This window comes from Podarcis tiliguerta (genome assembly GCF_965153285.1).
Source record: "Podarcis tiliguerta genome assembly, chromosome: Z".
Taxonomy (NCBI): domain Eukaryota; kingdom Metazoa; phylum Chordata; class Lepidosauria; order Squamata; family Lacertidae; genus Podarcis; species Podarcis tiliguerta.
Window position 1 is genome coordinate 41,671,896 of NC_139553.1, and position 14,765 is coordinate 41,686,660.

Genomic DNA, 14,765 nt, shown 5'->3' on the forward strand with positions numbered 1-14,765 from the left:
TCACAAAATATTTAGGGGTATGCGTACCCCTGCGCCCCCCCCCCCGAAAAAAGCACTGTGTATATGTGTATAGAAACTCAATGAGAGGTGTGAACTTGCTTTTTGCCAGGTAATTCCAGGGTTGCAGGTTATCCCTGCATAGGGCAGCTGCATATTCCTGCATTGCAGGAGGCTGGTCTAGACTACTAGAGGGTTGTCAGGGTCCCTTTCCAACTCGACAATTCCCTGATTTATAATATGTAGAGTGCCTCAGATTTTGGCAAGCAGAGGGAGTTCTCCAATAAGGGTCTTACCAGGTGGTTGGTTTAGCATCACTGCACTAAACTGAAAGTATAAAGGGGATAAGAAAGGTGCAGATTAGGAGGGGGAGGGAGATTACCATTTCATAAGATTTCCTGAATTTGCTAACCAGTTATAGTGGAAATCACAAAGGACCATCAGAATCCCCAGGTAGTTTGTTGATGTTCTCTGCCTGAGATGCTGAAGCTAATACAGAAGATCCATCTGTCAAGACTCTTGGGAGCTACCAATCCTTGATTTAAAATAAGAGCACTCCTCACCACAATACTATTAGTGAAAACAACAGGTAATGTACCTCTCACCAGCACTGTACCCCTTAGATTTTGTAACATCCTCCCTCCTTTACATGTGGCAGAGCAGAAAGGAAACGCATGTGCTAAAAATAAACAGCACTCACAGCTGCTAGTCACATGCGCTTAACTGTTTGATGAAGGTGGCTTGCATCTTCAAAATGAATTCAGGCACTTAAAAATCAAATGTCTAATATGCTAGCCCATTTCACAGTCCACCGTCAATTCAGCAAGCCACTAACCAAATTAAGAATGTCCAATATAGCTGTAACTTTTAAACTTACAAAGCTTGGTGATCATTAATGTTGTAGCAAGAAACATGGTTTTGACCTATAAAGCCTTGTGGCTCAGAACCCCAATACCTCAAGGACTACATCTCCCCATATGAACCAATCTGGACCATGCGTTAGCCATCCAAGGTCCTTCTCCAAGGGAGATGTGGAGGGTGGCAACCCGAGAGTATACTCTTACTGGGTGGTTCCCTAGAAACGGATAGATGGGAGACTGCCTGCTCCTTTCCGTGAGACAACTCCTTCTGGGGAGGCAACTAGCAGTAAATCTGATCCTGACCCCACCTCCAGGGATATGTCAGAGCCAGCATGAGCAACCTTGCAGACACAGCCCAAGGAGCGCCCAGTCCCAGAACTCCAGCTTCTTGTCACGCAAACACTCTGCCCCACACTCCAAAAGAAAGGTACAGAAGGGTGTACTGCTTGTTACAGGGGTAGGCAACCTAAGGCCCAGGGGCCAAATGCGGCCCAATTGCATTCTCAATCAGGCCCGCTGACAGTCTGGGAATCTGTGTGTTTTTACATGAGTAGAATGTGTCCTTTTATTTAAAATGCATCTCTGGGTTGTTTGTGGGGCTGACCCCTGGCTTGTTAGATCAATGTATTAAGGTTGCACTTAGCCATGTATATTACCTCTGGTGTACGTTCTGAACCTTGTAACCTGTAGTTTGTCTAATGTACTGATCTGATTAAGCATTAAAGCCTTTGGAAGAATGGAAGTTTGGAGTTCCAGTTATTCGTAAGGTAGGGAGGGCCAAGGCACCTGGGAAGAGCAGTCTATAAACTGGGGCTGCTACAGAGAGGGCCTCTTCTTTATCACCACCCTTCAGACCTTCCTTGGAGCTGGTTCAATAAATTCTCTTCCGTACAGTGTGGGCCCCTAGGAATGGTGTATAGGATTGGGCTGTTTGCTACCCAGAAAAGAGGCATAAAGAAATGTTCAGCTTTTTTATTTCATATGACTTAAGCAGGTATTAAAAAATCAAGTTATACTTTCCCAAACATTAAATTCTCTAAAATTCAGGACACAGCATTACCTGTGGTGGTAGAAACATCAATCAATGGTATGCAGATAAGGAGAAGGCAAATGTATTTAAATCTGTTTTACAATACTCCCCGCTTTGCCGCAACCCCCCACCCCCAGCTGAGCGTGTAGTGTTTTACTTAGTAAAAACAAGCAAGATAGCAATTAATCCACACTAGACAGTATGAAACATACATGATGTTTTAAGAGTTCCCGTGAAAAATGAGATGCTTAAAAACTGCAGGCAAACAAAAGGCAATTATATCAGTCTGCATAGTTTTTCAGAGTTTTAGGCTCGGTCATTTAGAATAGGCTGATGGGATACGTGAGTTTCCTTGTAATTCAAGTTATGCAGTTCATCTCAGATTTGTTACCCTTACAGAAAACAACAAGCCGTGTACATGTGCAATGAGATAAAGACAAAAGAATCAAAGGTGTGTGAAATTTAGAGGACAGGTATCAAGTGGAAGGAAATAAATCATGCATCAACTAGTGGAATTTATTACTAGTACTTCAGTCTATCCCTGAAGAAGTAGTGCAAATTTATCAGTATACTATTAACCGTATTAATGTGCTCTGCTTTTCTTTTAATGAAAATATACTATTTCTAAAATATCCCAATGTCCTCTAAAACTAATAAATTTATAGTATTTTATGGACTTTGTCTTTAAAACCGAAAATATTTACACTTTACAAAGAAAAGAATACTCCAAACATTTCAAATTAATTTACAAATTATTCCTAGGATATCCTTGCCACCTTACATTTTGTAGATCAAAAATTACACATATAATAATTTACAAATGGTAGACAAACACCCTCAAAGTGTCAAATATGTTGAAAATAAGTCACGTTAGCTGCAAACAGTTCTTCACAAATCCTATTCTTCAAGATATTCTGAACTGACCAAATATCACTTAATAAACTGTTTATCCTAAATAAAATGTGGATTAAAATATCAAGTTGCAAGGTCTGTGCTGACTTCACAAGTGCTTGTAATGTTTTTAAATGATTCCTGAAAGGAATTATAAAATTTAACAAAAAACTGACATGAAGGCAGACAGCAACATTTAAATATTTTCAGTGCACTCCCTATTTTCTGCATATTGTTTAATATATTTGAGAAAAATACTAATTTATTATGGGAACAAGTTATACAAGCTCACACATTATGTTCCATCTCATAAGGCTGCTGCTCTGAATAGGCACAAATTTAAGTCATGATAGCTTACCACTATCACTGAAATAAGTTTTCAGTGTAAGAAACCGTATAAAACTAGTCCACACAGTAATTGATCCTCAAGAGCATGTGCCCTTAACAACTTTGCTTCTTACACCACAGGCTTCTTACATGTGCATATGATTCAGCAAATTTCTCATTGGCATCAATGGCACTTTGCTCAATATATGAACTTAAACATGCATTTTAAGTCTGAGCAGGAGAGCCTATAGACAAAAATGAATTCATACTGTCTTTAAAAAAAGATGATGGCTATTATTGAAAGCGTTAGCTATATCTATTTGGATTGCAGTAGGAGGGGAAAAAACACCTTTAAAGATATTATAACTGCTAGTTGGATGACATTTTTCCCAGGCAAAAGTTTGTGAAAGGCACATAAATCTATTTTTAAAAGCCCACTTGTGTTCAAATCCTCTCCTATAGGGACAAAGATTTTAGGAAAAAACTCTACATAAGGCATCAATGTTTTCCTCTTGTCCAATACATCAGAATAAGCACCACTTATAACAATGTTCAAAGAAAATAATCCAACCAGTCTCCTTCAAAAGTGAGTTTGCACGTGCGACATCATCTGTGAAGAAGATGAGGAGGAATTGGGAAATCTGGGGTTGTTCGCAATTTGCAGTTCTTCTAGTCGTCTCACGTAGTCGTCGCGCAATGCCAGTAGCTCCATGTAACGCTGTTCCACTGGATTCGGCTGCTAGACACAGTTGAAAGATTTTAAAATATGTTATTTGGACTTCGCTGAAGATACAGAATAATTCAAGATTTGATAGCTAAATCAGATCCAAGACCTCCATCTTCAAGTCCATATGTGTAGAGATGACTGGCTGCATTCAGATATTATGCTTTAGCAAGATTTAGCAGGCTCATGCATTTCCCTCCCAAATGGGCTCAAGGAAGAATTCAAAAACTTCTGCTTTTTGTTAAGAGTAGCTTGCTGCGCCACCCACTCAGAGCTATGGTTAACATCAACTATTTATCTTGTTTTTCACCAGTAAAGGTTCCAACATCAGTTTTTTAAAAAGACAGTACATGCCCCGAGGCTTACAATCTAAAAAGACAAGACACAAAGGGAAAATAGATGGGGCGGCGGGGAGAGGAGATAAGTAAACTGAGGAACAAGTTATTCTAACGTTGCAATGACTGGCTCGGGTGGACAAGTTCAAGAAAAGTTGCCAAACACTGCCCATCTCTCAGCTGTGCCAGCAGAGTATTCCCACTTCCTTCCTCTGCTGCAGCCTGTTGTAATTGTTGCTGCCAGGCAACAGGGGATGGGAAGATGCCGCCTCATTTGTTCTCTTCCCTCCTCTTATAACAGCCTGTAGTTAGTTCTCTATGGTTCCGAAAGCAAGACTTGTTTTAAATCAACTATAATGAATTAACCACAGTTTGTTAGTATGGATGAGATGACAAACTGTAGTTGACTAGGAGCAGAAGCAAAAGTTTCCAGGCTTCCTAGTCCTAGCCCTGCAGAAGGAGAGGGGAAGGTGATCTGCATAAGCCTTGGAGCAGGTTAGATCCATCTTAGTTGAGAATGACACCAGAATTCCACCTTTCAATGAGGTCTTTCTTCAGGGTGGCATTTACACACACACACACACACACACACACACACACTTAATACAAATAATGGCAATACATGAAATTTCTCCAAGCACTTTGCTTTCCTAGGCCCTTTCAATAACAAATCTCTTAAAGCAGAGCCTAAGTCCAGCATTGATCTGCCTCCCCAAACCCATTATCTGCTTGCTATCAAGCCAAGGAAGAGCACAAACGAGACCAGATATACAGCACACCTTCACCGTTAACGCCATTTGCGGAGGTTGGGCAGTCATTCCAGTGAACTGGGCTGCACCACCTGCCCTAAAATATTTAAATGTCCCCATTCCGAGTGCTATGGTTATGTATGTGGCTAAAAAGAAACAACTTTACATATCTCTCTCCCAGTAAACTAATTTACAGGTGTGTTTTTATGTTCTAGAATGCATTTCTTTTCTATCCATGCAAAGACCTTCAAAGCAGGCACACTGGATTTATAGTGTCTGCAACTCTGAATGGCATACAGAGCATTGCCTGGCTTTCTTCCAGCCCCCAGCATGCTGTAAACACAACTGGAGACACAGTACAGAAAAGCGCTGCCTTGAGGCTGCTGCTGCTTTCTAGTGGATTGCTGATAAAGACTGCTTGTTAAACACAGAAGCTCTCTTCTCTCTTTGCTCCCAGCTGTTGTACCAAATATTGAGGCTAAGAAGTATCAAGTGTATCCCATCTTTTTCTCCTCAGTAGATCGACTTTTACACAGTAGTTAACCAGGAAGAGAAATACAGAATGCTTGAAGAGCAGCCAGAAGGGGTTCAATACTGAGGCAGAAAAGGGGATTACTCACCTTGCATTATAGCTTTCTAATTCCCCAACCCCAAGCACATTCCCATGGCACGTACTTCCAAATAAATGTTCTTATGGCTGGCTTCCAGTATTACCCCAAAACAGGGAAGCAGAGAATATAAGTCCTGCTAAATCAGACCAGGGCCGATCTACATTCTCATAGCGGTCAATCCGCAAACTACAAGGAGCCCAACAAGCAAGATATGAATGCAACAGCACACTTCTGCTTGCGATCGCCAGCAACTGAGTTTCAGAGGCACGCTGCCTCAGATACTGGATTTAATATAGCCCTCATGGCTAACAGCTACTAACAGCCACATTCTCCCTGAATTTTTGACAGGCTGACAGCCTTCACTGCATCTTGTGGGAGGGAATTCCACAGTCTAATTGTATATTCTGTGGAGAAGTACTTTATCTTGTCTGTCCCTCAATCTCCCATCATTCAGCTTCCTTGGATGATTCCCAGCTTCTAGTAAGCATAGCCTTCCTCACTTTCGCAACACCATGCACCTTTTTATACTCATCATATCCCTCCTTATTCATGTCCCCCCCCCCAAACAGCTACAAATGTTGTAGCCTATAACAAGAGTTCCTCCAGGCACTTGACCGTTTGGATTGCTCTTTTCTGCACCTTTCCTTTCTTTTTTTTTCAAAATCATTTTTATTAAATCTCCCTAAATCTCCCAGAACATTACACATTTTTAAACCCTGAAAGTTTCTTTTTGACATCCCACCCCACTTTCCTCATGTGTTTGGTTTCTACTCATATAACACCGGTCCTGAGAAACCTGCATTGGCTCCCAATACGTTTCTGAGCACAATTCAAAGTGTTGGTGCTGACCTTTAAAGGTCTCGGTCCTGTATACCTGAAGGAGCGTCTCCACCCCTGTCATTCAGCCCGGACACTGAGGTCCAGCTCCGAGGGCCTTCTGGTGGTTCCTTCACTGTGAGAAGCGAGGTTACAGGGAACCAGGCAGAGGGCCTTCTCAGTAGTGGCACCCGCCCTGTGGAACGCCCTTCCATCAGATGTCAAGGAAATAAGCCACTATCCTACTTTTAAAATACATCTGCAGGCAGCCCTGTCTAGGGAAGTTTTTAATGTTTAATGCTGTATTGTGTTTTTAATATTCGATTGGGAGCTGCCCAGAGTAGCTGGGGAAACCCAGCCAGATGGGCAGGATATAAATAATAAATCACCACCACCACCACCATCATTATTATAGCTACAGATGTGACATCCGAAGAGGGAGATTTTGATCCCTAACATTGCCACTGAAAAGATTCTCAGCCAGCTGAACTAGGAGCCTGGGAACAGTGCAGTTTTTCCCAACCGGGTACCCTCCAGATATACTAACCACAGCTCACATCCCCAGCCAGCATGTTCTATAGTAAGGGATGATGGAGGTTGCAGTAAAAAAATACATATGGCAGGCACCAGATTGAAGAGAAGAAGGATACAGAATGGTTAGCAAGACAGACTGGTGGCCTGATGTGGCATGAGGTAGCTCCCTATTTTCATGCAGCTTTGAAGGGGAGTGAGAGAGAAAACAGGTTACAAATCTATAAAGTGCTACAAATACTTCAGCAGCTGTCCAATACGTTAAAATAATCATAATCATAATAAACTTACTTGATGCCTGATTCTTGGGTTCCACCTAATATAATAATTGACCCAAAGTTCCAAGTGCCTCATGCTTGCTACTGGATAAAGAACACGATTTAATTCTTTAGCATAAAAGGGATTGATATACTTTGATTTTGCACTGTTGATCAGGGACCACAGAGATAACGTTTTTTCGCTCAGTTTCTGCAAAGAAAACGAAAGTGTCAGCATTAATTTAAACCACTTGGCATGCTGTAGAAGAATGTGATGCAGCTTTTACATTTCACACAGCTGTTATCTCATAGAATCACACAGGCGATAGATATACAGTATCTTTGCTAAAAAGCATCTTCAAAAGTAGCCCTTCAAAGTGGCAACCTCTTCATTTTCTAACTGCATGTAAACGATGAATATGTTTTAATGCTAGTATTCTTCTGTCACCAACTTCATTTTAGCCATTCATTGCTGCAACCAAATATAACTATGCAAAGAGCTTAATTATAAATAAAGTTATTAAAGGCATGCAGCTTTCATCTTACATGATCACTATTGCGAACTCTGAGTTCAGATTGATTTTTATGGACCTAGAGATGTTGTAAGATATGACTGGAATAATAGACCCCAAGTAACATGAAATGGTGCATATAACATGAGGCATAATACAAACATACACAAAGTCTTACATCCTTTCCAAACTCAGTCCAAAATCACCTGAGCACTAACTTACCTCTTTCTCTCTTACAGAGTCGCAGTTATACAAGAAAGTACCAAAACGGCAGGAGTACAAATGATCCAGAATTGTAATCAAAAATTGGTCATTGAATTCAAAAGCTGTAGGGAACTAGACACAAGAGGAAGAGAAATCAAGAGCAAGTTATCTTTTTGAATAACAGAGGTGTCTGTTTCATATGGCAACAGTAACAAGTCAAATTTATTTATTTGCCATTTATCCCCCTTTTCAACATATTTTTCATGCACTACTTTGAAATTAATTTACAAAAATTATAACCCACCTTACTCTGCAGTGCAGATATAACACAGCTTACAATAGCTTGTATAATACTGAAGGCGGGATTTAACTAATGGGTCCCAACAACAGTAGGCCTACACAAGCTAGTTCTACAGGGCTTCTCTCCCCCCACCCCACATTGGCTCAAGAGGGTATGGGGAACCCCCAGAGAAGCACACAGAGCAAGGAGTGGCAGGGGGTGGGGTTGTTCATCTGGCAAGCCAAAAAATGCTTGCCCTGAGAGAACAACCGCCTTAGTGTGTCACTGAATTCCTCCCTACAAAAATGCTGTTTTAAAGAGAAGCACAAAACACAAGACTCCAGGCAACCTAAGACCAGGGATGTAAAAGTCAAAACCAGCTCCCTGAAAGCAAATTGTTGGCCAGTGAAAGTGGTATAACATTGGCAGAATACGTTCCATCCTGCTAACTCCGGAACAAACTATGATTGCTGCATCTTGAGTAACTGAAGTTTCTGGGTGGTCTTCAAAGGAAGCCCCACATAAAGTGCACTACAAAAGAGCTGAATGGAGTATGAAAGACTATTGCCAGGTTTGACACTCCCCAAGAAAGCAGATAGTTGGAAAACCAGATGTGGCTGATAAAATATACCCTTAGCCATTCCTACATCTGAACATGCATAAGCAGAGATGGATTCAAGAGCATCCCGTTGCAAAACATGCTGAACAGCTACTTCAAAGTCATCAAAACACCTAATCAATGAAATTTTACCTTCCACAAATTCAGTTTGTTCACCTTCATAGATCCCACATGCCCCCCCCCCAAATGAGTCAGAACTTCCATTGCATCTCCAAAATTAGTCAGAGGAAACAAGAGAGAGCTGGGTTCATTGTCATACTGGTGATGCCACAGACAAAGTCTCTGGATGACCTCACACAGGTCATCTTGGAGAACAACTTCCAGTCAATTTACTAGGTATAACCAGGCAGGATTGCATTCGTTACATTAGACTTAGGCAACACAACTTACTTGTTTACAGATCTGCCACACACAGTCAATGAACTGGAGGAAAATAGGTGACCTATCAGCATCAGCATGATTTTTGTCTCCATGACCAATTCTCTGAAATGAGAATCACACAAACCTCACTTGAGTCAGTTCACTCTGTCTTGGGAATCTCCATTAATAGGGTTGGGTTCTTTCCAGAGAGACAGAAAGATGGCAGGTGGCAAATGTAGGATTGACTCAATGTTGACTATTCTTCAGTGAATTTAAATGAGAATTAATGGTCCAGGATGAAGTTCACTCTTTATAAAACCTCAATGAGATTTTATAGTTGCACTGCTTTGTGTGTTGAGCCAAAGGTGGCACCCTTTCTTTGGCACCCCTGCATCAACCACCCCCACGAGCCCTCCTTTGGTCCTGTGGCTCAGAACACTTTGGCTGGCTTGTGTCCTTGAATTACCACAGTTAAAAGACCAATGGGCTTTTAAGTTATAGTGATTTCAAGGGGGAGTTAAAGCACAAGCTCAAGCTTAGCTGGATTATGTCCCCAATTTGGAGCTTTTTCTCTCAGTTTAGCACCCCAAGTATTTTTATACAGAAAACTGTGAACCTATTCTGTTTAAGAATATGCATTTCACAAGCATTACCCATTTCCACATTATGAATAATAAGGGGAGCATTAATATGAACCACAATAAATCTATCATCTACAATTCTTGCAGGACCACCCCTATGTTACAACCCCCCAATCATTTTTCACTTTCCAAATGTTGAACAACACACACTGCTAAAGTGACAGCTCATTTATTCAAAGGTGGTCCCATTTGCCAAATAACTTGAAACTAGATAGCACAAACAAAGGCTTTTAAAATGGACTTGGAGCCGTTTTCAAAGGACACATTAATTTATTGTTGAAGCAGCAGTTAGCTGCCAAATTTTCAGTTATGCTCCTATACAACAATGTGGTTTTGCTTAGGGCAAAGATTTAGAAGCCATGTCTCTTTGGTCTGGGAAAATCTGCTCACATACACAGGTATGACAGCCCAAGTTTGCTGTAAAGGCCCAATGGTAAATGAACACAGGTAAATTAAGTTTGTGCACATGACTGCTTGACACAAAACACTATTCTTTAGATCAGTGTTAAACCAACAATGCTAGTGAAACTGTTTTACTCTTCCAAATATGGTTTTAATCTCATTACTAATTTATAATGGATTTTATTGTTTTTGTACTTTAAAGCTTCACGCAAGAGTCTTAAAATTTAAGAAGAGGTGATGAACTAATGTCTTTCTGGGCCATATTGCACACAAAGAAGCACTACTTCAAATGCATGTATAAAAATGTCACTATCAAAATGTTCCTGGAAGAAGACGCATAGGATATAGGCTGACTGCAACTGAACTGATTCTTCCAAGTGTCAAAGCAAGTTTAGTATATCCAATCAAGTGTCAGGCAGTCTGCAAAACACATTTAAGTATAGGCTGCTGAACAGTACTCATGATTAAAGAGCCATAGCAAAAGCAAAAGAGCATAAAGCATAATGCCTTAAAATTACACACCAAAACTGGCACCCAAAATTGCCTTACTGTGCATCAGAAAAATAAACACTCACATTACATATATCTCAACAAAGCTTAAATGCACCCCATGAGGTAGATTGGTATTACCCACATATTACAGATGGTCAGTGGGGGTGCTTAAGACTGTCTGAATACCTCTAAGACAGTCTCTGAGAGACTGTTATAGATTGCGTGGGGGGGCGTGGGGGGGGGGAGTGGCACTTGCCTAAGGACACACACAGAGCTCATGGCAGAGGAGATATTTGAACTGGAAATTTCCTAGTTCATTATTTCAGTCTCTAAGACAAATGTTACACCACAGCTTGGACAAAATTTGAAGGTCCACTTGTCCAAGAGATATGTGTGGTTGCACTTACACCCCACATGTGCTCATATGGGGGCTCATATGATTGCGGCATACATGCATGAAACCCGAAATCCCAGAGATTATTTCTGTTCTCCCTGCTACCTCCTGAGATTGACAGTGTTTCACACCAAACTCATGTTTTGGCTTGGTGTTCTGTGTGAGCACCAAACTCAACAATGCTTAGCATTTTTTAATGTTCAAAGTGCTTCAAATGCACTCTCTCAAAAACCCATACAATAATCCTGTTTGACTAGCCACCCACATATTACAGACAGGGGAACTTGTGACTGACAGATAGTGGCTTATCACATTGACCCTTCAGCTTGGTTCTTATTTGTTCTCACCGAAGCAAACTTGTGTCCAAAGCTTATCCATTCTTTCTGCACCAAAACTTGAAAGCCCACAATCGTCCGGTAGTAGCTGTCCAACATCAACATAGCTAGAGAGGTGAGTTGTGCTGTACGGTCCCAACCATCACTGCAGTGTACCAAAACCGAACTCTTTCCAGAGGAGACTCTGTCTGCTACTTGAATAGCACCTGTTAAAACAAGCTGGCGAAAGGAACAAAAATACAGTTGAGGCAACACTAATGTTCTAATTAAAAAACTGAGACCACAATCCTGTGCTGCATAAGTGCACAAGTGTCAGGCATAGGTCAGCAATAAAAATAAAAAAGCACCCAGTGTCAGTGAAGCTAATCCATTATTCAAAGTAACCAAAACAGTGCAGGGCTAGTGATCACAGCAACATTTCCCAGTAGGTCTTGCCCCAATGAGGCACTTGCAAGGACTGAAGGTCCCCGCCTTCCGAATGCTCTCTAAGCTTCCTCTTTCCCCAGCAGCCTAAGGCTCCTTTGCCTGGTCTCTCATTGCACCACCTTCTTCATTTCTCTCTGTGTTCTGGGAGTCCAGGGGGGAGAGAAGCTGGTCACAGCAGGAGGGGGAGGCTCCTTGGCTTCTTCAGCTGCCTGCTTCCACTCTGCCACCTGCCCCCCCCTCCTCTGAGTCTGAACCACTCTCTTCGCCAGCCTCTTCCTGCTCACCAAACCCTGTTGCCTCTTCAGCTTCTGTAACTTCCTCCTCCCAGTCTGCTCCCTCTTACCACACATTGTCATCCCACCACCATTCCCTTGGGAGTTCCCCAGCTAGTGCCCCCCCTTTCTCTGCATCCAGCCAGTCCATGACAATGAGCCAAGTGCTCTTTTTATCCATACCTTGATATGTTCAAGCCAGTGAGTGGACTCCAGGCTAGATAGCCAGTGAGATTCCTCTACATGAGGGTAAACAATGTCCTTAAGCTTTTTCAAGGATTCCCGCATGACATGAATATTATGAATATCTAGGAAAACCAGCTCTGCATTGGCATATGCATCATCACTTTCATAACCTCCTCCAGTTGCCTGAGAGTCAAAAAAAGGAAGTGTGTGTGTTTAGCCTCCATTGCACAATTACTACAACATTCCCCCCCCCCCAAGGAAAACACAATTGGCAACTTAAAAAATAAAGAGTGGTTACATCATACCATATTCTCACCAAAAAGAAAGTAAATTTGAGTTTAGACAGTTTATAATATACAGTGGTGCCCCGCAAGACGAATGCCTCGCAAGACAGAAAACCCGCAAGACGAAAGGGTTTTCCGTCTGCAGAGGCGCTTTGCAAGACGAATTTCCCTATGGGCTTGCTTCGCAAGACGAAAAATGACGAAAAAATTTGAATTTTTTCCCCGCTCCAAAACCCCTTATTTTGAATCGCTAAGCTGCTAAGAGCATTTTAGCAGCAAAACCGCTAATCTCCCAAGCGTTAAAAAGCTGTTTTTAGCCCTTAAAATGTCAATAGCGCTAATAGCGCTACTCCGTCAATGGGCTTGCTTCGCAAGACGAAAAAACCGCAAGACGAAAAGACCCGCGGAACGGATTCTTTTCGTCTTGCGAGGCACCACTGTATTTCAAAGCTTTCCACTAAGCAGCAGTATCTATTTACCAAATAGATAGGATCAATAAGTATCAGTACACAGAGCAAGAAGGAACTACTAAGGGTTTATGTAAGTGGACATAGTTCAAAAGGCATTTCTTTCTATCACAAGAATAGTATGTTTAACATCAAACATCTAAGTGGGTATTATGTAACACAGTCCAAATTTGCTAGTTTCCAGCACCATAAGCATTTGACCAATTAGTATTGCTTTAATCACAGCCCCAGGGCCTTCTAATTCCATTTTAAAGCCTCCTTTCTTCTAATAAAATCTTTCCAGTTCAAGCTTTGGCATCCTAATATTTTTTTTTTTTTTTGGCCAAGCACAACTTAAAAATAAGTAAATGGCACTACAAAGAAAACAGTCTTCGTAATTTAGTTGCTAAATCTGCTCCATGGCAAGGGCTAGTAAAGAGACGAAAAGTACACACCCCTGAGGAGTTATGGAAACTCTGAACAGACTTTCCAAGGCATTTGCTGTCATCACATTTCCCAAAGCAGAGCAAAGTTTAGCCAAGTTCTTTTAACTAAGGAAAAGCAAGTGCTTCTTTTTTTAATCAACACTATGTAGTATGTTAGGCTGCAGAAGCCTATCTAGGCCCTGTCTGTCTGGAGCAAAAGGAGACAGTTAAATTTAGCTGTGGGAGGGGCTGAGTAATCCTTGGGTGTGGGTCAAGAAATAACAAAGCAAAGAGAATAGCCAGAGTGCAGGAGGGAAGGAATGCAACCACTAGACTTATCATAAACAATTTCTAAATTTTGCATTTTTCTCCATTTAAAGCAATGACAATTCCCCCACTGTTTCCAAAGTTTAAAAGGTCAGAAACACTGTTCTTCTTAGACTAAGGAAAGAGCTGCCAGACGCAGTCCTGGATATCATAGAAGTTGCACATGAAGAAAGCAGACACACAAAACCAAGAGAATGCATTTGTATGCTTATCATTTCCTCTATGAACCTACCCATCCATTCAGATCTGCTGGCAAGGCACTACTCCAATTCTTACCCATTAGGGAGTCCTAACCTGCTCACCTTTGGCACTCCCTTTTCAATCAAAGCATTTGGGCAAAGTGGATTAAACTAGCTAATTTTTTATTTGTGGTTTCCTGCTGGGTTTATTGGAATTTTAGCATTCCTGCTGGTTGCATTTCATTGCCCATATATTTTTCAGTTATTTTTTAAGTCGCACAGAGTTTACAGTTAACAGAAGCAGGGCAGAATGGTTTAAAATAAACCAGATCTGGAGATGCCATGCCCATCCCCCGCTTGCCAAGTTTAAATCTTGTTAGGAGGAACTTGAACTCCTACCACAAAGGCTTACTTGAAGCAGATTCTGCGGCTGACACAAAATGATAACGTTCCGGTCAACCACCAAAGCTGACTGTGCAGAATATGATGCCATTTACAAATGACAAATCCAGAGAGCATTCTGAAGTAGCAGCTATTTCTAATATCTACAAAATACATTGCAAATAAAAAGCTCTTTAGCTACTGTTATAGTGGTGCTACGAAGACATTCACTTACCTTATTGGCTACAGCATTAACACTGGGTCTTGCATCATAAATAGTCAGTTTGGAGAGCTGGCCATTTGTTTCCCTGATGAGCTCCAGATACCTTTCATCATCTTTGTTTCTTTTGCCACTCATACCAACAAGTGGCTGGCTAGAGCGTGTGATAACGGCTTGGTTCTCGGGATGGATCCATGACAACACCTGTGGCACAGAAATACAGTTGGAGCCCAATTGCAGAAAAATCGGAAG

General features: G+C 41.4%; 1 protein-coding gene across 4 annotated transcripts in view; it reads right to left on the reverse strand.

The window, feature by feature from the left end:
- Window positions 1-1,814: 1,814 nt before the first annotated feature.
- The window catches only part of MTM1 (myotubularin 1), a 38,871-nt gene continuing 25,920 nt past the window's right edge, over window positions 1,815-14,765 (reverse strand). For 2 of the 4 annotated variants that reach the window (XM_083422468.1, XM_083422470.1), the window contains exons 9-15: window positions 14,529-14,717; window positions 12,249-12,434; window positions 11,380-11,586; window positions 9,134-9,226; window positions 7,863-7,976; window positions 7,163-7,339; window positions 1,815-3,841 (exon numbers count right to left, since the gene is read on the reverse strand). In XM_083422468.1, coding sequence (XP_083278594.1) covers window positions 3,686-3,841; window positions 7,163-7,339; window positions 7,863-7,976; window positions 9,134-9,226; window positions 11,380-11,586; window positions 12,249-12,434; window positions 14,529-14,717 — 1,122 coding nt within the window. In that variant the 3' untranslated portion in view covers window positions 1,815-3,685. Of the gene's footprint in view, window positions 3,845-7,162; window positions 7,340-7,862; window positions 7,977-9,133; window positions 9,227-11,379; window positions 11,587-12,248; window positions 12,435-14,528; window positions 14,718-14,765 lie in introns of all 4 variants that reach the window. The other 2 variants (XM_083422467.1, XM_083422469.1) reach the window with 1 other exon arrangement.